Genomic DNA, 24,574 nt, shown 5'->3' on the forward strand with positions numbered 1-24,574 from the left:
CCCTGCTGGAGAGCAGAGTTTCTTTTCTTTTTTATTAAATCCATCTCATTTTAATTGTTTGGATAGAAATGTGCTATGCATTTCTCCCCTCCCCTTCCACCCTCTCTCTGCCCTCCATGCTCCCAATTTACTCAGGAGATCTTGTCTTCTTTCCACTTCCTAGGAGTATCCATGTTTGTCTCTCTTAGGGTCCTCTTTGCTACCTAGGTTTTCTGGGGTTGTGGCCTGTAGGCTGGTTGTTCTTTGCTTTATGTCTTTATCTACTTATGAGTGATTAGATAGTATATTTGTCTTTCTGGGTCCGGGTTCTCTCACTCAGGATGGTGTTTTCTCGTGCTGTCAATTTGCCAGAGCAGAATTTCCTAACGCAGCTGTATCCTACCCCTTTTTGTCAGCTTTCTTGGGCTCTACATGGGAATGTAGGCCCATGTTGGAATGCCAAAATATAGTTTGTTTGCTTTTTTTTACACTTTGGGAGCCCACAATCCAGATCCCAGATAAATACCTGGAGACTTATTCTCACTTATGAATGCCTGGCCTTAGCTTGGCTTGTTTCTAGCCAGCTTTTCTAACTGAAATTATCCCATCTACCTTTTGCCCCTGGGCTTTTCCTTTCTCTATTCTCTCTCTTTCCTTCTTACTCTGTGACTGGCTGAGTGGCTGGCCTCAACATCCTCTTCTTCTCCTTTGTCCATGCCCCCTTCTTCTCCCGAGCCTTGATTCCTCCTCCTATTTTCTCTGCCTGGCAGTCCCACCTATTTTTCTCTCCTGCCTAGCTATTGGCCGTTGAGCTCTTTATCAGACCATTCAGGTGTTTTAGGCAGGCTAAACACAGCTTCACAGAGTTAAACAAATACCACATAAAAGAATGCAACACATCTGTGCATCATTTAGCAGAGATATTCCACAGCATAAATGAATGTCACACATCTTCAAATAATATTCCACAACAGGAAGCAGCCTGCTCCTTCTCCCCAGGCCACAGCTTCCCAGTGGAGCTGGGTCCTTTACACAGCCATGTACCAAAGGAACCTCCTGCTGCCTCTTTCTCTCCCTTGTTTCAGAGACCTCCCAGCTGCACTTCATGAATGAGCGGCTCACCACGCTAAGTAGCTAATGCATTAGGTTTGGTGGAAAATAAGACCTTGCGAAAGCTCAACTTTGTTATGGGAGATGTCAGTTTGTAGTATGATTTATACAGCTGGAAGTGTCCGGAATAGATTCTGAAAATGTTGGACTTGTACTACGCTACAGGAATATGTTGGTTTCTAGAACTCAGATTTTTTTTCATTTGTTAATATTCTGTATAACAATCCCTGACTACCACTCCAAAGGAGGCTAGAAATTGGAGTTACATGAAACAGAAAAGGTGAAAAAACACCAGCGGAATCATTAATACGCATTTTTGGTTGGAATTTTTTTTTAAAAAATCCTTTTTCTGATGTTTATCCATCTCTGGAAGGAATGAAATGGTTTTCAGACATTTGGCTCGTTGTGGAGAGAGTATTTTTTCCATGCGGTAGAAACAGGAGTGCTTTTCAGAGGCCACACTACGTTAAGAGACTCTCTGTTGTTAGCCGGCATGTGGCGCACATCTTTAACTGCAAGGCAGAGGCAGCAGGATCTCCGTGAATTTGAGGCCAGCTTGGCATACAGAGCAAGTTCTAGGCTAGTCAGGGCTACATCATGAGGCCTCATCACAAAACAACTGCATATGGATCCAACAACAGGCCACCACTGAAACCGTCACTGTTGTGTTAGGTCGGACGAAACAGAAAACAGACTAGAGACACTGACTCAGCAACTGGACTGGCTGTTTCAGACATCAGTGGGCAGGCACAGTGGTAACGGAGTCTCTGCCAAGGGGAAGGGGATCCTCCTGGGGCTACATCCAGGCCTGCAGTAGAAACTGCTTTGCCCAGCTGTCACGATGTGAGTCATAGCCAACGACTGCGTTTGGCAATGGCAGTGACGGGTAAGGGACTGGAGTTTCAACACAGGGCTTCAGTCAGGGTCTGGTAAAGTTTGTCCAGGGTTTATTTCACTAACTATATGGAGACAAACTGCCACGGTTTTGCTTCTTAAGTGGTGACACATTTATCATTGTTGCTTCGTTTTTACTTTTTAGAGATTTATTTCATTTTGTGCGGAGTGTTTTCCCTGCATGTTTTTATTCCCCCTGCATGTTCTATGCACACCAGGGACATGCCTAGTACCTGTAGCCGTCAGAAGAGGGCATAGGATCACCTGGAACTGGAGTTATGGATGGCTGTGAACTACCACATGTGCTCTGGGAACTGAACCCTGGTCTTCTGCAAGAGCAACAAGTGCTCTCAATGGCTGAACATTTTCTCTAGCCCCAAGTGGGAAATTTGTTTTAACAGAATTTTCCATTCAAACATGTTTGCAGGGCGACAAAATGGCTCAGCGGGTAAGAACGCTTGCTGCACAAGCCTGGAAACCCAAACCCCACGCCTGCCGCCCCTGTGAAAGAGCCGGATGTGGTAGTATGTCTATAGTTGCAACACTCCCATTCCAAGAAAGAAGTGTCTGTAAGCTTGTGGAGCAGCTAGCTAGCCTGTAGCTAGCATGGCAGGAACAAGAGTGACCCTACCTCAAAACAAACTGAAATGGAGCTAACTCCTGCAAGTTGTCCCCTGGTCTCCACATACAAACCGTGGCGTACAAATGTCCACTTATACATGTAATCATATATAAACACACACATACGGAGCAGTAAAACACCATTTTAAAATGTTTCCTTATACTGCAGTGGAATAAAGTAGAAAAGACCAATGATTAGATACTGGTTTATTGATTCACTCAGCGATGCACTTGAAGCGCTGCTTGCAGTGCCTGTTCACCAAGCGTGACTTCACTTGCTTCCTGGAACAGAATGTCCTGGAGAAACAGCTGAAAGGTCATTGCCCTTCACATCCTGGTGACTGCCATATCTACTTCTATAAACTCTCACTTGCTAGCCCAGCTCACCTTATGGTTTGAGTACAAAATGAGAAGGCAAACTGACCCAGGACGGAAGTCTTCCAGTAGCTAGTCTGGTTCTGGACCACCAGTGAGAGCTCTTCCATTCTCATTGATGCTGGAATGCTTATTCCAGAACGATTCCGGCAACAGTATCATTTCACATGATGACACGGGGGCCGTTTATGGAACAGCGTGTGCTGATGTTTAAGTATGAAGCAATATACTGCTGGTAATGATGAGTGCATTCATCAGTCCCTGAGCAAAACTGCCAGATAAACACAGAGATTGTACTTTCATCTTCAATAGATCAGAGGAGTGTTTCAAAAGCAGTTAGGGCAAATATTAACTGAAACAGCACACACTTGTGGCTGACCAGACTTTCCTGCTGCTGCACAATATTGGTCTTCTCAGCAGTGTCAATGATACTTGAGGAAAAGGAGATAAAAATTCAGAAGTTCAAGCTTAGATTGGTCAAAATAGTAAGTGATTGCCTACTCAGCCGTATATGAGACGGCCGTATCACCCCCTCCAAGGCTCAGGGAACATCAGAAGGGGCAGAAATAATGTAAGCACCAGAGGATGCCGTGGAATGTTTTAGAACGCTGTCTTCCAGGAATGACATGGATGCTGCCTTTTTATTTTTTAATTTTGGCTTTTTGAGACAGGGTTTCTCTGTGTAGCCCTGGAACTTGCTTTGTAGACCAGGCTGGCTTGAACTCAGAGATCTGCCTGCCTCTGCTTCCCGAGTGCTGAGATTAAAGGCATGTGCTACCACACACCAAAATCTGATCGTGTAGGAGGGATGGGCTCACAAGGCTCCACCACTAATGAAGAATCTGTTAACCAGTCTGTTAACCTCTATTGAAGGTAGTTTTAACTGTTGCTGTGGAGGAAAGATATTTTCTTTAGTGGCGTAGCCACTGTTAAGGTGTCAATGCTCCTGTATAACCCCTTACCCAAGCTCAGACAATAAAAAACCCTAACAAAACTCATTAGGTCATCCCCACCCAAAAAAGACAGGGAAGTAGAAGAGGAACTAATTGGGAAGATAGATGGGTCAGAAGGAAAGGGTAGCTGTCTTCTTTAGTTTTTATTGTCAACTTGACACATAGAGACACCTGGGAAGAGGAGTCATCAATTGAAGAATTTTTGATGAGATTGGCCTGTGGTTTTGTTTTGATTGATGATTGGATGTGGGAGGGCCAAGCCTACTATGCATGTACCTGGGGGGGGGCATGACGACGACGATGAAGATGACGACACTAGGTTGATTAAGAAAGCTAGCTGAGCCGGGCGGTGGTGGCGCACGCCTTTAATCCCAGCACTCGGGAGGCAGAGGCAGGCGGATCTCTGGGAGTTCGAGGCCAGCCTGGTCTACAAGAGCTAGTTCCAGGACAGGCTCCAAAGCTACAGAGAAACCCTGTCTCAAAAAAAAAAAAAAAAAAAAAAAAAAAAAAAAAAGAAAGAAAGAAAGAAAAGAAAGCTAGCTGAGCAGAAGCCAGTGAGCCACCCACTCAGCAGATTCCTTCACGGTTTCTGCTTCAGTTCCTAACCTAGTTTTCCTGGGATCAGACTGCAACTCAGAACCCTTTCTTCCACCAAAACGCTTTGGGAATGGTATTAATCACAACATTAGAAACTAGAAGGGTAGGGGAGTTGTTAGCATTCAAGCATTATGCTGGCCCGCCCTTAGGATTCTCAACTGCAGCCACAAGAGCACTCCATATGCACAGGTGCTGGTTAGTACTCAGGCACCTACACTGACCGGCTCTAAGAGTCCTGACAGAATATGTCACAAGCCACCGCCATTACCTAGATCTCTCTCTGTGCAGAGGCCCCTATCATGTCCCCCTCTCTTCCACCACTCCTGTCTTTTCTGTTGCCCTCTTCCTTCCTTTCCCCAAGTAAACTTCCCACATGTGCTCTGTTGTATGGTATAAGTTTTGTTCTTGCCACTGCACCACACCACAGAACAACAGTAGCAGGCTCTCCTGGTGGCCCCCCTCCCACCTACAGGCAGTTTGAGACACAGGGGGATCCAGCTCCCAGTCTACCCACTACAGGCTCACCTTTCACCTGACCTATCGCTGGGCCCTCCAACCAACACCGGCACAGTCGGTAAGTTTCCCTTCTCCTGGTCAGTGTAACCCCTTCCTTGGATCCATGGGAGTGACTGCTGAGCGTCTGGCACCCCTCTGGTGTTCTTGGAGGTGGAGAACCTCCAACCACAGTCTTCAAGGATACAGCTGACCCTCATCGGCCACACTCACCTCTGGCCACTCTCTTGGGCATGCTTTCTCACATGTTGGCACCACCAAGTCCTGGTACCAGGTAACCATGTCTCTCTCTTTCAGGTTTGGAGCCCTCCGGCCCTGCTCTTTGTGTGACAACACGCCAGACAGCCTGTGCCCATTTAATTTGATCCTCCCTGAATCCCCGGATTCTAGGGATTCCAGGCCATTGGATCTTCCGTCTCTGCCTCACTCATGGGAACTGTGTCATTGTCAGGATCTCCAAGCTCCCCACTGGGACGCCTCTCAGAAAACCTCAGACTTCTACACTCAGCACCCAACTTAAGGGCTTCCTAAATTGTATACCTTTTCAGTCAAGTATGGACTAGATACTCAGTAGATAATCAATCAAAATATCTGCCTACCGATAGCCTGGATCCCAATCTTATACAGGACCTTTGCCAACTTTTGCCAGCAATTGGGCAGGTTGAAGGTGTCTTATATCCAAGCATTTTCTTGCCTTAGTTCCAAAGGCAAGAATCTTCCATTTGTTCTTCCTGTCCCCCAACTCAGCTCCTTCTAAGAAGTCTGAACTAGAGGAAACTTCCACTATTCGGGACCCGCTAACAAGCCTCCACTCTACTGATCTCAACATACAACTTCTCATCTTCAACCCCCAGCCGCTTCCTCCTCTCCAGTAACAGGCCGTCTGTCTGACTGTAGTACCCACTTTCACTCCCCCATTACTTGCTTCACTCCACTATGGAACCACCTTCATCTCTCTCTACCCAGTCCTATAGATGGAAGTTTCTGTCCCACCTGGTTCCACAGCTGCTCAGTCCCAAAGAAACATACAGAAGCTTACATTAATTATAAGCAGTTTGGTCTATTAGCTCAGGCTTATTATAAACTAGCTCTTACAACATAAATTAACCCATAATTCTTACCTATGTTTAGCCACATGGCTTGGTACCTTTTCTCGGTAGGGCATTTTCATCTTGCTTTCTCTGCAACTCGCTGGTGACTGACTCTCTACCTTTCCTTTTCCCAGAATTTTCCTAATCAGATTGCCCAGCCTATACTTCCTGCCTGGCTACTGGCCAACTGGCGTTTTATTAAATTAGTATGAGTGACAAATCTTTACAGTGTACAAGAGCATTATCCCACAGTATTTCCCCTTTTTTCTTTTCAAAACAAGAACTCTGAATCAACTCTTCCTTGTTTAGCTTTTTTTACTGACCATTGTCCATAACAACTTGTAACCAATACTCCAAACAAAGAAAAACATCCATAATCCATTTTTGGGTAATGTGGGCATGGTTTTCTAGGCTACTTCCTACTGACTAGGGCAACTGATAATCTTATGGAGACCCAAAGAAAGTTTAGGATTATGGTCAAGTCCTGACTGGAGTATTCTGTGAGGCTGGATCATCTCAGTCAGCAGTCTTGAAGCTGTTCTGGATGTAGAACTCATAGGAAACTGCAACAGAGCTGCTCTAAAACCAGTTGTAAAATCTAGTTAATAATAAACCTGAGCTAACAGGCCAAACAGTTTATAATTAATATAAACCACTGTGTGTTTCTTTGGGACTGAATAGCTATGGGACCGGATGGGACAGAAACTCCCATCTACAATGCATGTTTGGATGGCAGAGAACAACTCTGGGAGCTAGTTCTCCCTCTGTGACATAGGTCCCAGGGATCAAACTCAAACTGAAAAGCTTGTCTGAAAGTGTTTTTACTCACTGAATCATCTTTCTGGCCTCTAAATTACCCTTTAATAAAGATGTAAACTATTAGCCAGCCATGGCAGTGCACACCTTGAATCCCAACACTTGGGAGGCAGAGGCAGGTGGATCTCTGTGAGTTCAAGGTCAAACTGGTCTACAAAACAAGTTGTAGAACAGACAGGTCTACACAGAGAAACCCTGTCTTGAAAAGCAAAACAACAAAAAGATACAAATTATTTTTCTTTGAAAAAAAAAAAAAACCTCCATTTGTCTATTTTAAAATGCAGAAGAAAAAAAAAAACCCAGCTCTGGTCGCATACACCTGCTATTCCAGAATTCAGGAGGTTGTGGCGGGAATCATGAGTTCCAGGCCAGAACAGGGAGATCCTGATTTAAACAAACAAATGAATAAGATGCAGTAGAAAGAGAAGTTGTTTCAGTCTCAAATTACTACATGTAAGTGCATAATTCTCACCTATGCAAGTAGAATACTGCAAATCAAAGAAAAGTCTTCTCTAGATACTGATGAGAATTCTGTGGGTGTGTGCCTGATCTCCAGTGCTGGGTAGGTCAAACTATAGTTTCAGGATCTGATAGTTCCTCAGGTGGAACATGGGCAGTTCCTCTTAAGTTCCCACCTCCCAGGTTGGCCAGAGAATCTACATTCCTGGAATGTTCCAGAGCATCACTAGGTACGGATCCATCATCAGATAAGAAAGCTCTTTCGGGGCTCAGCACACCCTGAACCTCATCAATTATCTTTATATCTCACATCTACATCCCTTCTCTTCCCAGAGTGTACCTGAGTTGCCTGGGTGAGAACAAACCTGCAACTGTAGTCCACCTACACTTCTCCTTGGGCATTTGGGCTTGCTGTTGGGTTGACCCTTCTCTCAATGCAGTGTTTACTCTGGAATTCCCAGTCTTTACAAGTGGCTTCTGCCAGGGCTACTGTAACTGATTCAACCTGTGGATAATTTAACCCAACAGTGGAAAGACTGTAAGACTTTGCTCAGATCCTAACAAAAATCACTGAATTTGATGTTTGAAGACAACTACCTAACAATGTATGAGAATGACTGAATCTTATCTCTTGACCACTGTGCACCACTGAAGAGTTTCGTTAGGATTATTTGCTTTACTGATGTTGTGAAGTCTTCTATTTATCATATAAAGGGTGAATATATTGAGCAGTAACAGAAAAAAAATGAAAACAAAAACTGGGAAAGACTACAAATAGATAATTACTTTAAATGGTAAAAGTTTACACCATTTAAGAACAACTCTAAGAATGCATTTTAAATACTAGTGTTTTATACAAAACATACAACATAACCAAGAACTTTGGAGACAATGAATTAGTGTTAGGGCCAATAAGATGGATCAGTACATAAAGGCATTTGGCAGACAAGCCTGGTAACCTGATTTTAATTCCTGGAACCCATGTTCCAGGAACAAATGAGAGAACTGATTCCACAGACTTGTTCTCCAACCTCCGTACGTGTACTGTGGCTCACATGCTCTTTGCCACTATATACAACAAATACTAAATAAACTCAAAGAACTGACTTTTGATCTATGGAATGTCTGCTACTTATTGAGGGACTTTTGACAGAAGTAACTAACTTTGGCCTTATCTTTCTCACTTTTAAAAATGTAATGGCAATTACTTCTTATGAAACTGCAGTCAATGCCACCACATGGGACCTATGTAGTATGTATATAGCAGGCACAAGACAAAGTTCTTAAGACATGGTGTAGTCCTGGCTGGCCTGAAACTCACAGGGATCCATTTGTTTTTGTCTTTCCCAGTGTTGGCATTGAAATATTTGGCCCTAAAAGGGTTTTTAAAAAACAGAGTTTGTTGTTGGGTAGTGGTGGTGCACACTTTTAATCCCAGTACTTGGGAGGCAGAGGCAGGAGGATCTCTGTGAATTCAAGACCAGCCTGGTCTACAAGAGCTAGTTCCAGGATAGTTAGGACTGTTACACAGAGAAACCTTGTCTTGAAAGAAAAAAAAAAACTAACAAAGCCAAAACAACAACAAAAAAGTTTGTTGAGCCGGGCGGTGGTGGCGCACGCCTTTAATCCCAGCACTTGGGAGGCAGAGGCAGGCGGATCTCTGTGAGTTCGAGACCAGCCTGGTCTACAAGAGCTAGTTCCAGGACAGGCTCCAAAACCACAGAGAAACCCTGTCTCGAAAAACCAAAAAAAAAAAAAAAAAAAGTTTGTTGATAAAAGATAAATTTCATTCTGAATTTAAGGTTAACATAATTATGCAGATTATTTTGTCTCATTAAAGACAGGGTCTCACCATGCAGCTCCGACAGTATCTTGAAATTCAACGCTGTAGCCCAGGCTGGTCTGTGTGATCCTTTTGTCTCACTCTCAAGCGCAGGTATACAGGCATAAACAACTACACTCAGCTTATTTTATCTTAAACATCACCATCATTCTCAAGAAATTCTTGAGAAATTTTATTCACAGTTAATCTTGATTGTCAACTTGATTAAATTTAGAATCCCCATGGGATCAGAATCACCCCCTTTGGGCATATTTGTGGAGTATTTTTTGTTTGTTTTCAAGACACGTTTCTCTGTAGCTTTGGTGCCTGTCCTGGAACTAGCTCTTGTAGACCAGGCTGGCCTCACACTCACAGAGATCCGCCTGCCTCTGCCTCCCGAGTGCTGGGATTAAAGGTGTGTGCCACCACCACCCGGCTCTTTTGGGGCACATTTGTAAAGAATTATCTGGTTCAGGTTAATTGATATGAGAAGACTTATCTGAATGTGTTTGAATGGAGCCATTCCCCGGGCTGGAGTCCTGAACTAAGTCAAAAGGAGAGAGCAGGCTGAGCACTAGTATCCACTTCTCTGCTCCCTGTGAATGTGATATGATACCACCATCCTGTCTTCCCTACCTGGTGCAATCTCAGACTGTGAGTCAGAATAAACCTTCTTCCCTTAAGATGGTCTTATCAGGTATTTAACTAAGACACGGGGTTTTCTCTTTTCTATCAATAAGTCAATAAAAACAAAACAGCAATGATTAAGAACGATCTTGAGGTCAAAGCCAAGGAACGTACAGTTTGAATGAAAGTGATTTCACTTTCAACTCCATGTTAAGTTCCATGCTACAATCTGGGCCCTGGTGGCGCATTCCTTTAATCCCAGCACTTGGGAGCCAGAAGCAGGTGGATCTCTGAGTTCCAGGCCAGCCTGGTCTACAGAGCAAGTTCCAGGCCAGCCAGGGCTACACAGAGAAACCCTCAGAAAACAAAACAAAAAAAGTAAAATGAGTCAGATGTTACTGGCACACATACATTTTTTAAAAATGGGGCTGGAGGGATACTGCATGTAACTTCAGAATCCAACCCCCCCACCATTTACAGGCAGGCCAAACACCCATGCACATAAAATTAAAAAAAAAATTTTAAATCCACGTTACACTTTCTATACCATGTAGAGATGATCCAGTTACCAGGGTGGCCAAGGGTGCAGGAATCAGAAAGGCTCTGGAATCAGACCTTGGTCTCAATGCTTGCTCTCCAACTAACCAAATGGATGGAACAGTGGTGTCTTCATGCCATTTTCCTCATCCATAATACAGGAATAATATCTTATAGAATTAGGATAGATTTCTATCCTAGTTTTGTTTCATAGTAAATTACCCTGATAAAAAGTAACTTAGGGGGAAAAAGAGTTGATCTTAGCTCACTCTCGAGGTTACATACAGTCCATTATTGTGAGGTCATGGCAGAACCTGAAATAGCTAGTAGCATTTGTAACCAGGAACAAAGAGAATGAATGTACACATGACTCTTGTGCTCTGTTGGCTTTCCCTACACATATGCAGTCTAGGACCTAACCCCAGGGAATGATGCCATCCACAGTGGACAGACTTTGTCACCTCAATGAATGTGATCAAGACAAATTCCCAGGGACATGCTGCAGCCCAACCCAAATCCAGACAAATCCTCCATGACAATTCTAGACTGCCAAATTGATAATGAAATCTAACCACCACAATGTCAAATGTGAAATGTTACATAGTAGCTCAGCTCAACAAACTGAATTAAGAAAATTAAATGGAGCCAGATGTAGTGGACTACACCTTTAATCCCAGCACTCAGGAGGCAGAAGCACGCGGTTCTGTTAGTTTGGGGTCAGCCTGGTCTACATAGTGAGTTCCACAGCAGCCAGATCATTCTTCTGGTCTGGTCTTGCTTCTTCCCTGACTTGACTTTCAAAAGAAGCTTCAAACAGTCGTGTATGGCTATAATGGCGGACTCCCATTAGACTAGTGCTTACTGACCTACTAGCCTCTGATGGTCTTAATGCAGAACTTCTCTGGGGAAACTCACTCTATTCCCCTCTTATTTCTAGTCCAAACCTTTCTTACTGTGCATGAAATGTGCACCAAAGAGAATTAGATATCATGCCTTCTGCAAACTCAAAGGGCAGGTGATTATCCTCTCTGATGCTCAAACCATGAGTACTGGATTCTGTATCATGAGAAAACATCATGTGTTAACTGCCAAGTGGTGTCTCTATCAATTAATTGATGTGATAAAACATCATGACCAAGACAAGAGTTTATTTGGGGTTTACAGCTTCAGAGGATTAAAATCCACAATGGCAGAGTGAAGGTAGCACGCGGCAGGCAGGAGCAGCAGCTGAGCTCACATCTTGATCTGCAAACAGGAAACAAGAGAGAGCTAATTCAAAATGGTATCAATCTTTTGAAACTTAAAAGTTCATTCCCAGTGCTATACCTCTTCAAGGAAGGTCACACCTCAAAACCCTCCAGAGATAGCCACCAACTATGGACCAACTTATGAGGGACATCTCATTGAAACCACCACATTCCACTCCCTGGAACACACAGGCTTATGGCCATATCATAATGCAAAATGCATTTAGTCAAACCTCAAAAGTCTCCATAGTCTTCCAGTCTCAATACACTTTAAAAGTCCAAAGTTTCTGAGACTTAAAGCAATCTTTTTACTGGAACCCCCTGTAAAATCAAAAGCAAATTATATACTTCCAACATACAATGGCACAGAATATATATTACCATTCCAAAAATGAGGAATCAGAGCATAGTGAGGAAGCACTGCACCAAAGCAAGGTCAAAACACAGCAAGACAAACCTCCAAATCCTGGAGTTCCATGTCTGATGTCAAAGGACTTATATGGCTTTGCTGCCTATAAGATGGATCTCTCTGCTCAGGGTAGGTTCCAATTTTTGTATGATGTTCTCCTTGGCAGATATCCCATGGCTCTGGCACCTCTAACGTCTTGTGGTCATCAGTGCAAACCAAGACTTTCTTTACTTTTACATGCGCCCAGTGGCTCTCCTTAACTGTGGAGGAAGATTCCATAACCCATTTTCTTGTGTATCCTTCATGACTCTGAAGACAGCCAGAACTGGATGGCTGATACTGTCAAGGTTCGGTTATCACTTGGCATGAATCCTGGTCCCCTTGAGTCATATTTGTAAAGAGATTTTGTTAATTCCTTAGGTCTTCCTTTCACAAGCTGAAGTTCTGCTGAGTGGGGTCTCACCCTGATGGCAGCCTTCTGTCCATTCAAATGCAGATTTGGCCACCTTTTACAGTTTTGGTCTATCTTCCAGCACAAGCCTTGGCTGTAACATTAGATTAGCCTTGCCAGTATCCTCTTCCTCTCCAAACTCTACACTTTGTATTTCTTTCTGCCCTATTTGCTCTTCACTGGAGACCTGCAAAAATGATAATTCCTAATAACCATAAAACAGAGTTAGTATTAGGCTGTCTTGAAATCTCCTCTGTCAATGACATTAGACTATTAACCTCAGGTAAGTTCTTAGGAAAAGGGCAGAAAGCGACCATAGTCTTTGTCAAATATTGTAAGAAAGGTTTCCAGCTCAGCTGCTTATATTATTCCCCTCTGACCTGGCTCTGTGGCGCAATGGATAGTGCATTGGACTTCTATTATTCCCCTCTGAAAACTCTTTTGAGGTAGGCCACTACAGTCCACGCTGCTTTCAGCACTTTCTTGCAAGCTTCTACTAGAATGGACCATTAAGCTCTGCTTACAGCATTCAATGATTTTTCTCGTCCCAGTTCCAAAGCCTTCTACATTGCTCCCCAAACCACATGGTCAAGTCTATCATAGTAATATCCTACTCTTGGTACCAACTTCTATATTCGTTACTTTTCTATTGCTGTGATAAAACACCATGATCAAGGCAACTTATAGGAGGTTTACTTTGGGCTTACGGTTTCAGAGGGTTGGAGTCCATGATGACAGAGTGAAGACAGCAGGTGGCAGACATGAGCAGCAGCTGAAAGCTGCACATCTTGAACCAGAGCAGGAAACAGAAGGTGATAACTCACAATGGCATGAGTCTTTTGAAACCTCAAAGCCCACCTCCAATACTATACTTCCAGCAAGGTCACACTTCTTAAACTTCCACAAACAACCACCCAACTGCAGATCAAGTATTTAAATGCCCCAGACTTTTGGGTGAGATTGACACATTACATTTCCCAGGAAAGCTCCTTAAAACAGAAAGTAAATAACTCAAAATAGCTTCAGGAAGTCCTGACACTAAGCAGACTTACCAGTCCCTTCCATCCCAGGCATAAATAAAGTTGGTTGAGTGTCACTCTCAGATGAGCCAAGCTGCAAAGAAGACAGACCAGACCAACTATATGGAGGAAGCAGAGACTGAGCTGCTTGGAAGGGCCTTAGACCAACTGAGGTATCTCGTAAGGACACTCTCTAACCTGTTGAGTTTTCCAGCTTTTGTGAGCTGTCGTTTATGCTGGGTAGGCTTTGGTGATGCATCTGTCTTTGAATCATTTCTAGTCCTGTAAGTAACCCCAATAAAACTCATTGGTTTACCAAGTTGGACTTCAATGGCATCCATATTTTGGTTTGCCATGAGCTCCCTATTTGTGGTGTTTAGACATATGGATGCTATGTCTTCCCAGGAAAATTGTCATACAATAACTGGTCTTGAAAAATGAATGAGAGGACTGTAAAACAGAGGGCTGCTGGGCTCAGCAGGTAATGTGTTTACTGTACCAGCCTGACAGAATGAGTTCAATCCCTAGAATCCATGAAAGGTAGAAGATAACGGATTCTCCAAAGGTGTCCGCTGACTTATATATGTGCTATGCAGTGCCCTTGCATACATACATCACACATATATGAAATAATATATTTTTTAATGAGGGAGAAATAAATGAAGAAAGCAGAGGTAGTTAAGTTCATTACCCAGACCTATCTTATAGGAAATGCAGAAGGGAATTCTTCAAGTTGTAAAGAAAAGATACTAAGCATAAACTCAAAGCCATATAAGAATATAAGTTTTCCTATAATAATAAACACACAAATAGAAAAACTGCCATCATTGTAATTTTGGTTCACAATTCCTTTTATTCTTCAACAGTATTTAAAATAGAAAAGCATAAAAAGTTATAAACTTGTTATTGGACACACATTATATGCTATTTGTGACATTGATAATGTAAAAAAGAGGGCTAGAACTATAAAGAGAAGAAGCTTTGCATGTGATTGAAGCTATTAGTTTAAAATAGACTGCTGTAACTTTAGGATGTTTCACGTAAACCTCATAAAAATCACATATACAATGTATACAAAAGAAATGAAAGTAAATCAAACAAGACATTTAAACTACACCAAAAAAAAAAAAACAGTAAAAGAAGAAATGAAGGACAAAAAACTGGAAGACAGAGAAAAACAAAATGGCAACAGTGAGCCTTTCCTTTAACAGTTATAGTAGTTACTTTGCCAATGGATTTAATTACCACATAGAAGATACAGCTTGGAAGAATAAATTTAAAACCTAAGGTCAATTATATATTTTATACAAGAGAACCACTTTTTAGAAGTAAACTCACTACACTGATAGAATGAAAAACATGTCCAGCTCAACTGCAGTAACCCAAAGAGGAAAGTAGCACAGAGAAAACAGAAAAAAAGGACTTCATTCAAACCTGTTTTAAGAGACAAAGGCAATTACATAATGAAATAAGGATATTTATATCACCAATTAGACACAGCAATTATCAACAAAGATATGCCAACTAAAATTGCTAAGTATATGACGAATGGGAGAAACAAGACTGTTCAAAGGGTACAGATAGAATAGTAAGTACAGCAGATCAACAAGGAAAAGCATCACTTGAAAACCACCACAGAATATTTGGACCTCAAAACGTATATACAGAACATATTACTCAATAAGCAGAAAATACATTTTTCTCAAAGACATATGGAACACTTTCCCAGATACATCAGTGCCACAGAGTCTTAACACATTAAGGAAAACTACAAAACCCACAAATATGTGTAAAATAAATAGGACCCCTCCCCCAAGACAAAGTTTCTCTGTGTAGCCCTGGCTGTCCTGGAACTCACTCTGTAGATCAGGCTGGCCACAAACACAGAAATCTGCCTGCCTCTGCCTCCCTAGTGCTGCAATTAAAGGCGTGTGCCACCACTGCCCAGCTAAATAATGTATTTTTAAACAACTGATGGTTGAAAGAAGAAATCACAAAGGAAATTAAAACACTCCTTGAAACAAACAAAAACAAAACAAAACAAAAACCACCACAAAATACCAGAAGTGTTGGAATACAACAGAAGCAAGGCTGAAACAGCTATGCAGCACGGGTCTCAAAGCCAAACTTTACTCTTCAAGGAACAAGGAAAAGAGCAAGCAGGAAAACTGATCAGAGGAGTGGAAAAATAAAACAATCAAGAATTGGTCTTTTAAATCTCAAAACTGACAAACTTTTAGCTAGACTGGCTATGAAAGTGGGAAAAAAGCTCAACTAACTAAAATTAGAAACCAAAATGGGGACACTGGGCTGGAGAGATGGTTTGTTTAGTAGATGAAGTGAGTTCAGATGCCCAGAAAAAGCCAGGCAGGTATGTAACTAGCTCTCTATAATCCCAGGATTTGAGAAGCAGAGAATGGGGAGGGGATCCTTTGGGCAATGTGACTAACTGGTTTACCAGTTAGGGGCTCTGTATTCAATAAAGTTGAGATAAAAGAAGAGACCTCATGTTAACTTCAGCCCCCTGCCCCCTGCACATATATGTGCACACACTTGTACACATGTGAATACACATACAGACAGTGATATACCTTTAAAAGGAGTGGGAATATCATGGCAGGTTTTCCAGAATGAAAAGTGTAAAACATTATAAACTGTATCTCATCAATATATCCACTTGATAATAGATAAAAGAGAAAAACCACCAACTTTGATTCAGACGAAATATAAATCTAAATAGGCAGTCCTCTAATTACGTCTACTATTAAAACCTTCCCAGCAAAGAAAACCCCAGGACCATGTGGCTATAACAGTACATTCTACCAACCATCTAAAGAACAGTATTTTCTTTTTTCTAATTGAGACAGGTTCTCACTGTAGAGCTTTAGGTGACCAGGTTGACCTTGAACTCAGAGATCCTCCTGCCTCTGCCTCCCAAGTGTTGAGATTAAAGGCATGCACCACGCCTGGCCAAATTAAAATTAATTTTGACAAATTACTCTGGAAACTTATAAAGGAGGACGCACTTCCAAAATATGAAGCTGCCCAGCACTCGGGAGGCAGAGGCAGGCGGATCTCTGTGAGTTCGAGACCAACCTGGTCTACAGAGCTAGTTCCAGGACAGGCTCCAAAGCCACAGAGAAACCCTGTCTCGAAAAACAAAAACAAACAAACAAACAAACAAACAAAAAAACAAAATATGAAGCCAGCATTACCCTGAAATCAAGACCAAACAGGCAGGATAATAAAACTACAGGTCACAGTGTTACAAAAATTCTTCAAAACCAAACCAAACCATAACAAGCAACAAAAAGCCCAACATGGGCCAATGAGAGAACTCAGCTGCCAAGCCTGGCAACCTGAGTTTGATCTTCAGAACCCAGATGCTAGAATGAAAACTGACTTAAGTTATCCTCTGATACACAATCATACACAGAAAAAAATGTAAAATTAAAAAAGTACTAGCAAACAGAATTCAACAAAACATTAAAGGATTTTGTGGGGTTGGAGAGATGGCTCAGTGGTTAAGCACACTGGCTGCTCTTGCAGAGAATCCCAGGTTTAGGTCCCAGCACCTACATGGAAGTTGACAACCATCTTATTAACTCTAGTACCAAGGGATCCAATGCCCTCTAATGGTCTCTACGGGCACCAGGCACACATGTGGTACACTCATATGTACATGAAATAATAAATATTTAAACCCAAAAAGACAAATGCCCATTTTCATCACTAGTATTCAACAGACTACTAGAATTCTAACAATAAGGCAAGAAGAGGAAGTGAGAGGTATCTAAAAAGAAAGGAGTTCATGCTAATGAACAATGATCTTTAAATGGAAATTAAGAAAATAATTCAATTTATAATAACATCACAAAGAATTAAAAACATTTAGGAATAATTCAACCAAGGACTCTAAATGGAAAGGCATTTTCTGCTTAAGGACCAGAATACTTATAACTGTTAAAACTCAGTCCTACCTCAAATGGCAGATTTAACACAATCAGTCAAAAATCCATTGATGGCTACAAACAGAAAAATTATCCCAGAATTCACATAAAACCTTAAGGAACCCCAGAAAGCCAGAATAAAATTGAATAGAAAAGTGGAGGGGACTAGAAAGACGGTTCTTTGGGTAAAAGTGCAGTGCAAATCTGATGACTACAGAACGCAGGCGGAAGAACAACTCCCAAAAGTTGTCCTGTGACTTCCACATGCAACTACACATATTCATATACAATTTTCCCCTTAATTTCAAGGAACCTCAGACAACCAAAACAATACTGAGAACTGTATAGATCATATTACTTCAGAATTTACTATAAATATAAAGCTCCAGTAGTCAAAACAGCATCAAGGATTTAGAAAGGATAAAACCAAGGAATGAAGCAAAATATGGAAATAAATCCTCATACACAGTCAAATCAATTCTGAGAAGGGATCCAAGACCATCAATGAGGGATAGTCTTCAACAAATGATGTAAGGATATCCATAATAAAAGCAGACCTTTTTATAACACAATTATCTCAAAAATGGATTATAGGTTTTTTTTTTTTCACATAGCCCTTACATAAAGCTATGTAACTCATTTGGTAATACCAACAGCACAGGAAATAAGCTACATCAAAATTAAAATTACTTTTGTACCAAAGAATACGATCAATAGAGTTAAAAGAATGTGAGGCTATTCATAAATCATGCATCTGATAAGGCATTTATACCCATACATATAAACAGGCTGATGATATGTACAGTGGTCAAAGTGGTTGCCACAAGTCTTAAAACCTGTTTCATCCCTAGAATCCATATAAAAGTAGAAGGCAAGAACTCCATAAAATTATGATTTTCTATATGCGTACCATGGTATATGTGCCCCCACCCACAATAAATTTAAAAGTGGGTTCCTGGAATAGTCTAAAGCAGAATGAAGTTATCAAGAGCTGGTGGAAGGAGTTAAGGGTTTTGTTTGTTCTTAGGCAGGGTCTATGCAGTCTTAACTGTCCTGAAGCTCACTAAAATGGCTTTGAACTCAAGAGATCCTTCTGCCTTTGCCTCCGTAACACTGGGATTAAAGGTGTGCACTACCATGTCCAGCCTACGGCTAAATTTTCTTTATAAGATGATGTCTAGAAAAGGTTTTCACAACATTGTGAACTCAGTCAATGCACCTAAACTGTACAGTTAAAAGTGAAGATACAATTTTTTTTTTGCCAAAATGGAAATATTTTACAAAAAAACCTGAGTGACTATGCAACATTCCATACAAGAGGTCAAAGTTAACATGGCCAACCCTGAAACAAACTGTCTCAAGTGGCCCAAGCTGGCTTTATACTATGTAGCCAGGTCAGGCTGATAAATGATAAAGGCCAGGTGTCTGTGGTGCTAGGGATGGAACCCAAGCTTAATGCACGCCAAGCCTGCACTCTACTAACACAGCTACATTATTCATCCACTAAAACTATCTTAAGAGAAATATGCTTAGATATGTGGATTTAAGAGAACAGCTTACCCATAAAGCTACACACATGGGCTGCAATACAAATCATATATATATATATATATATATATATATATATATATATATATATATATTCAAAAGTAGCATGATTGAAAATGTTGAAGAGTATATGGGAGCTAATTTCAGTATTCCAAGAGTCAGTAACTAGGAATTAAAAAGGCGATGGGTCAGGCTTGGGATGCCCCTATAAAGATACACAACAAAGATAATTTATAAAGAAACTTACTATTTTCTCTTTAAATAGTGTAGACCCTCCCATCCCCTTGAACTCCAGGATATAGTTTTATCACGTGCTTGCTATATTTACCTTGCATAACACAGTGCTAAGTGGAGCTCACCCCAAGACACCAAAATCCGAACAATTCTTAAAAACTTGCTTTTCATGTTCATAACTGTTTTGTGGTTGATTATAAGCTCTTTATCGCCTTTAGTTGGTGGAATCAAACAATGGAAGGGGTGGTCTGCTTCCACCTAGTGCTGAGCTGCTGTGAGGTCTTCCTGCTTCACAATCCACCTGCTCTGTGTGCAGGGCTTTCACAGGCTTTTTTCACATTTTAATTTTTCAAGACAAGGTCTCTCTGTGCAGCCCTGGCACTCTCTCTGTAAACCACACTGGCCTTGAACTTAGAGATCCACGTGCCTGGTTTTAAGATTTATTTTTACTTTTTTTTTGGTTGTGAGTCTAGTCTTTAAAGGCTGAGTCATGTGTGTGAAGGTGCAGAAGCCAGGAGAGGGTGTTAGATCCCCTAGTACTGGAATTACAGGCAATTGTGAGCTGCCCAACAAGGGTGTTGAGAATGGGTTCTCTTCAAGAATGGCAAGTGCTCTTTACCACTGAGTCCTTTCTTCCAGCCCCTCTTTTTATTGGTGGTGGGGTTTCAAGACAGGGTTTCTCTGTATAGTCCTGGCTGTCCTGGAACTCTCTTTGTAGACCAGGCTGGCCTTGAACTCACAGAGATCCGCCTGCCTCTGCCTCCCAGTGCTGGGATTAAAGGTGTGCGCCACCACACCCGGCTTTAGAGTTTCTTACAGAGTGTTTTAGTCCATAAGGTCCATGTTCCTTTAACTGTCCAAAGTCCACTGTGGCAAATACTCTATTTTTAAAAATCAAGGTCTCAGTTTGTAGTAGAAAAGGATTTTTGTAATTAATGATTAACTGATAAAACTTTCTTAATCTACAGAAACTCTGAGGATTTTCAAGAATTCTCAAAATTGAACAAGAAACTATAAACTGTGTTTCTCTTTTCTATTTGTCCAACTGTTATATGTAAGCAAGTGACTTTCAAGTAATCTGTATTTCTCTTAAGAGTTTCTGAATCTTTTCTTTCTACAGATTAATTCCCCAGATTTAAAAAAAAAAAAATCCCTAACAAGAGAAACAAAAAGTTTGTTGCATTTCAACCCCAACTGGGATACCATAATATTTATTTGAATAGGGTCTTGCTAAGTATCAGAGAGTTGGAGAACTCCCAATACTCCTATCTTCACTTGCTGAGGGCTGAGATTATAGGCATACACAGTAGTATATAATTCAATTCTGATTCCAAATGCTCAGAGTGAGTGTAAGAATCAGCAGTTCTAAGGAATCAAGCTTCCTCCATAAGACTGTCCTGACTTCAGACATGGACTGCAAGTGCTCAATCTTCAGACCATCAACATTCCAGGTTGGCTGTAAAGTGGAGAGTTCTCAAGAACTTCTTGGTTTAAAAGTTTGCTGAATGACTCACAGAACTGAGAAAAATACTGTCTTTCAGTAAAACATTATAGTTATGAATAGTCATATTAGAAAAGATACAAATGGGGCCAAACAGGCCAATGAAACTTCAGAAGTGGTCTAGGGTAGTAATGCAGAGCTTCTGTGCCCTTGTTCTCCTGGCACATCAACATGGTTTGCAGTGTCCAGAGCATTTAAGAGTCTTGCCATACATGGCACCTGTCTTGTCCCGAGTTCTTTACCAGGGCCTCACTACCAACATGTGATTTATTAATTAAACAGGCAATGTGATTAGCCCAAACGTATTTCTGGTGACCAGCCTCTCACCCTAGAGCCTGCGATGAGCCAAATCAAGAGTATAATAAAGATACTTCAAGAATCCTAAGGGTTTGAGATATTCCTTGTTGGGAGCCAGGGAAAAGGTCCAAATTCCTCATTATATGACATGAAGTAGTAAAAAGAACTGTTTTTGTCTTCACAGAGAATAATCTCTAAGACAATGATGAGACAACCCCCCAAAACCAGAACAAAATTTTATTACATACAGTTTATAGAAGCAAGAGTAGGTACTCTTCTGTACAAAGCAGACAACTGGTCTTAAATACAACGGAGAGAAATGTTAGTCCTGCAACAGGTGATACAAGTCGAACCATTAGAGACACATTAAAACATTTAAAAGTATCTTCTTTCTCGATAGTCCATTGTGCATTTTTTAGAGATGGGGACACGTCCCAGGCAAGGTCACAATGGCATTTTATTGCCCTCGATGCTGATTTTCACTGCATGAGCAGATCTGCTTTTTTTCCTGATATCTGTGAACTTTCTCATCTGTTTATCCAGTCGACTGATACCTTTCTTGGAGGATGCCTGAAACTAAGATTAGGGAAAATTGAAGAACAAATTATTGAAATATGTAAATCTAGCAGAAGAGTTCGAAGCTTAATAACCAGAATATACTTTGATGACGTCAAGGACAGAGCAAGTGTTAGAAAAAAACACTACCAACCTCTCAGTGACAACAAATGGTTATTGTCTGTGCTTTAATTTTAATTTTGCTACAGCCCATAGAAACTTCCTAGACGACAGAGGGGGAAATATAGAAACTATAGTCTTCCCAATTTCATCACTGACATCTGACTATATGGGACTAACTACTTGACATACGATTTCAAACAGTGTTGGTACTAAAAAACACAAAACAAAGAAAAGCTGTTAGAGAAAAACTAAACATAACCAACGCAGGCAAATCCTGAGGTGCTGAAGTTCTAGATTCAGTCTTGGGGTGAGTCTCTACTCTGCTTCAGCAGGATCCAGAATTCTATGCACACTATACCTGGTGGTCACTACTACTACCAGAACATCTCTCACTTGCTTTTACAGTTAAAGGCTTAATTGGGTTTTCTGTTGTTGTTTTGCTTTGTTTAAAATAAATATTTTTAAAATATTTTGAATAATGCATATCTTACAAAGATGTGGTTCCCAAAGAACTGACGGCATTTGTAGTATTTGAATGCCTGGTTACCAGGAAGTGAAACTGTTTCATAGGATTATACAGATTAGGAGATGTGGCCTTATTGGAGGAAGTGTGTTACTTTAGGTGGGTTTTGAGGTTTCAAAAGCCCATGTGAGGCCAAGTTTCTTTTCCTTTGCCCATGGATCAGGATATAACTCTCAGCTATGCTCCAGTGCCATGAATGCTACCATGTCTCTGTGATGTTGATAATGGACTACCCTTCTGAAACTGTAATCAAGCCCCTAATTAATTGCCTTCTTTTACAAGAGTTAGCTGGGCCATGGTATCTTTTTACAGCAACAGAACAGCGACCAAGACAGTGAGTGACCCTCCCTGCTGGCTACATTGCTATGTAGGTTGCAGTGGGGTTCAGGGCAGTGGGGAATGGGGAGAAATAGTCGTCAATGGTATTATCCAGCAGTAAACACTGAATGCTATAATACTGACTTGACAAGATGTGTGCATTGGCATAATATTGGCATGACTATTACAGAGGTAAGAAATCACTTTCTCAGTCTATTTGAGTTTTGTCTACAGGATAGAATTCATGACTGGTACTGTAAACCTGACCAAAATCCACTGCTTGGGAGGCCATGAGCCCTAGGACAGGAATCTACTACTGCTGTGTTGCAACACTGTCATGTTGTCAAAGTGCCTTCAAACATCTGTGGTTATATTCATGACATCAGTCGTGCACTCTGTCTTGGTCAGAAGCTTCTTTCTACAGTGGGGCAGCAGCTAATGTAGTGATTCATAATTATCATCAAAATGCTGAGAATAAATGACTGTTCAGATGTCAGCCATAAATGGGAGAGCTGTATCAACACCCCCAGGCTCAGGAACACAGAAGAAGAGGGGATGGAAAGAATGTAAGAGCCAAAGGATGGGGAGGAATGCTGTGAAATACTACCTTTTGAACATGAGATGGTTGCTGTACATATGAGCTATTGCAGCTATGGGTACCTGCCCAAGGTTAAGCCAACAGGATTGGTCAGCATTCCAGCAGACAGTATAAACTGGACTCAATGAATTACAAAAACTACATAAAAATAAGGGATAGTGAGATGGCTCAGTGGGTAAAGGCACTTTCTGCCAAGCCTGATGACCTGAGTTTGATTCCCAGAACCTATGTAGTAGAGTACTCTGACATTCATAGGCATACTGTGACACACACACACACACACACAAACACATGGACAAACACAAGTAAATTAAAAAATTAAAACCAAAAAACTACATAAGGAGAAGAGATGAAGGTCGGAAGGTATAGGGCTATCCAAAAGGATAAGGGAGGGGATGTTGGAGGGTGGGTGATAGGAAAATACACTGTATACATGAATGAAACTGGCAAAAAATTAATAAGATATTAAAAAAACAGTAAATGATTAGAGAGACAGGTGTTTTTCTTTTACTTCTCCCCAAATATTTACTATTAAATCACTTTCAAAGCTATTGTCTCAAAAACACTAAAGAAGGTAAGCTGGAGACTGTCCTGAAGTTGTGCACCGTGAGCCTTCTTAGTCCATTCATGGACTCAGCCTCACCCTAATATGAAGCTATTTCATCACTAGCCAAGGAACAAGTTTTCAAGGGCAATCTTGAAGTTTTCTAGGAAGATCCCAATTCTAAACATTATTCAATACTTGGCACTGGTACTCTCAGCACAAAAATTTACTGTCAAATGAGAACAAGCTGTATTACCAGCAACACATCTCCTAGCCTTCCTTTCATTTTTGTAAAAGGAGTTGGTGGAGGTCTTACTGCTCAAATCCCTGACAACCACCTGACTCCCTGAAGCTTTTCATACCAAGCTGGACTTCTCTTTGCTCATTCCCAGGATCTTCTCTTCTCTAACAGTCTGCACCCTACAGAATCTGTTTGGCACCAGCACCAGGGACACAGCCAGCCTAGTGCCAGACTACTCCTGAGCATTGCATATATGTGGCCTGCAAGGTGCTCAATGAGCTAAGTTCATCACAGGCATCCAGTACCTAAACATGTCAAATCCATTGATCTTCATTTCCCAATTCATCAATTCTGTAACATTCCTTTGGACATTAGGAAAGCCATATGTTTTATCAAGAGAGAGAGAAAAAAAAAACTGTAGAAGACTAGCAAAGAGCATATGCTAACAAAACAAAACAAGGGGTGAGGTACAAATGAGAACATATTAAACTACAAAGAATGGGAGTCAAATGAAATTTTGCAATGTTAAGTTAAAATCAAACCTTCAAACTCAAGTTATAAGAGCATGATCACACTGCAGACTGAAAATATTTTAAAAAGTTAATGTTCATGCATGCATAAA

The 24,574-nt window shown here is 41.2% G+C and overlaps 1 protein-coding gene across 1 annotated transcript in view; it reads right to left on the bottom strand.

The window, feature by feature from the left end:
• Positions 1 to 14,091: 14,091 nt before the first annotated feature.
• Positions 14,092 to 24,574, bottom strand: part of Iws1 (interacts with SUPT6H, CTD assembly factor 1) — a 37,874-nt gene continuing 27,391 nt past the window's right edge. The window contains exon 14 of the mRNA XM_057788304.1: positions 14,092 to 21,626. Coding sequence (XP_057644287.1) covers positions 21,495 to 21,626 — 132 coding nt within the window. The 3' untranslated portion in view covers positions 14,092 to 21,494. The remainder of the gene's footprint in view (positions 21,627 to 24,574) is intronic.

The sequence above is a fragment of the Chionomys nivalis genome, chromosome 14 (genome assembly GCF_950005125.1).
Source record: "Chionomys nivalis chromosome 14, mChiNiv1.1, whole genome shotgun sequence".
NCBI lineage: Eukaryota > Metazoa > Chordata > Mammalia > Rodentia > Cricetidae > Chionomys > Chionomys nivalis.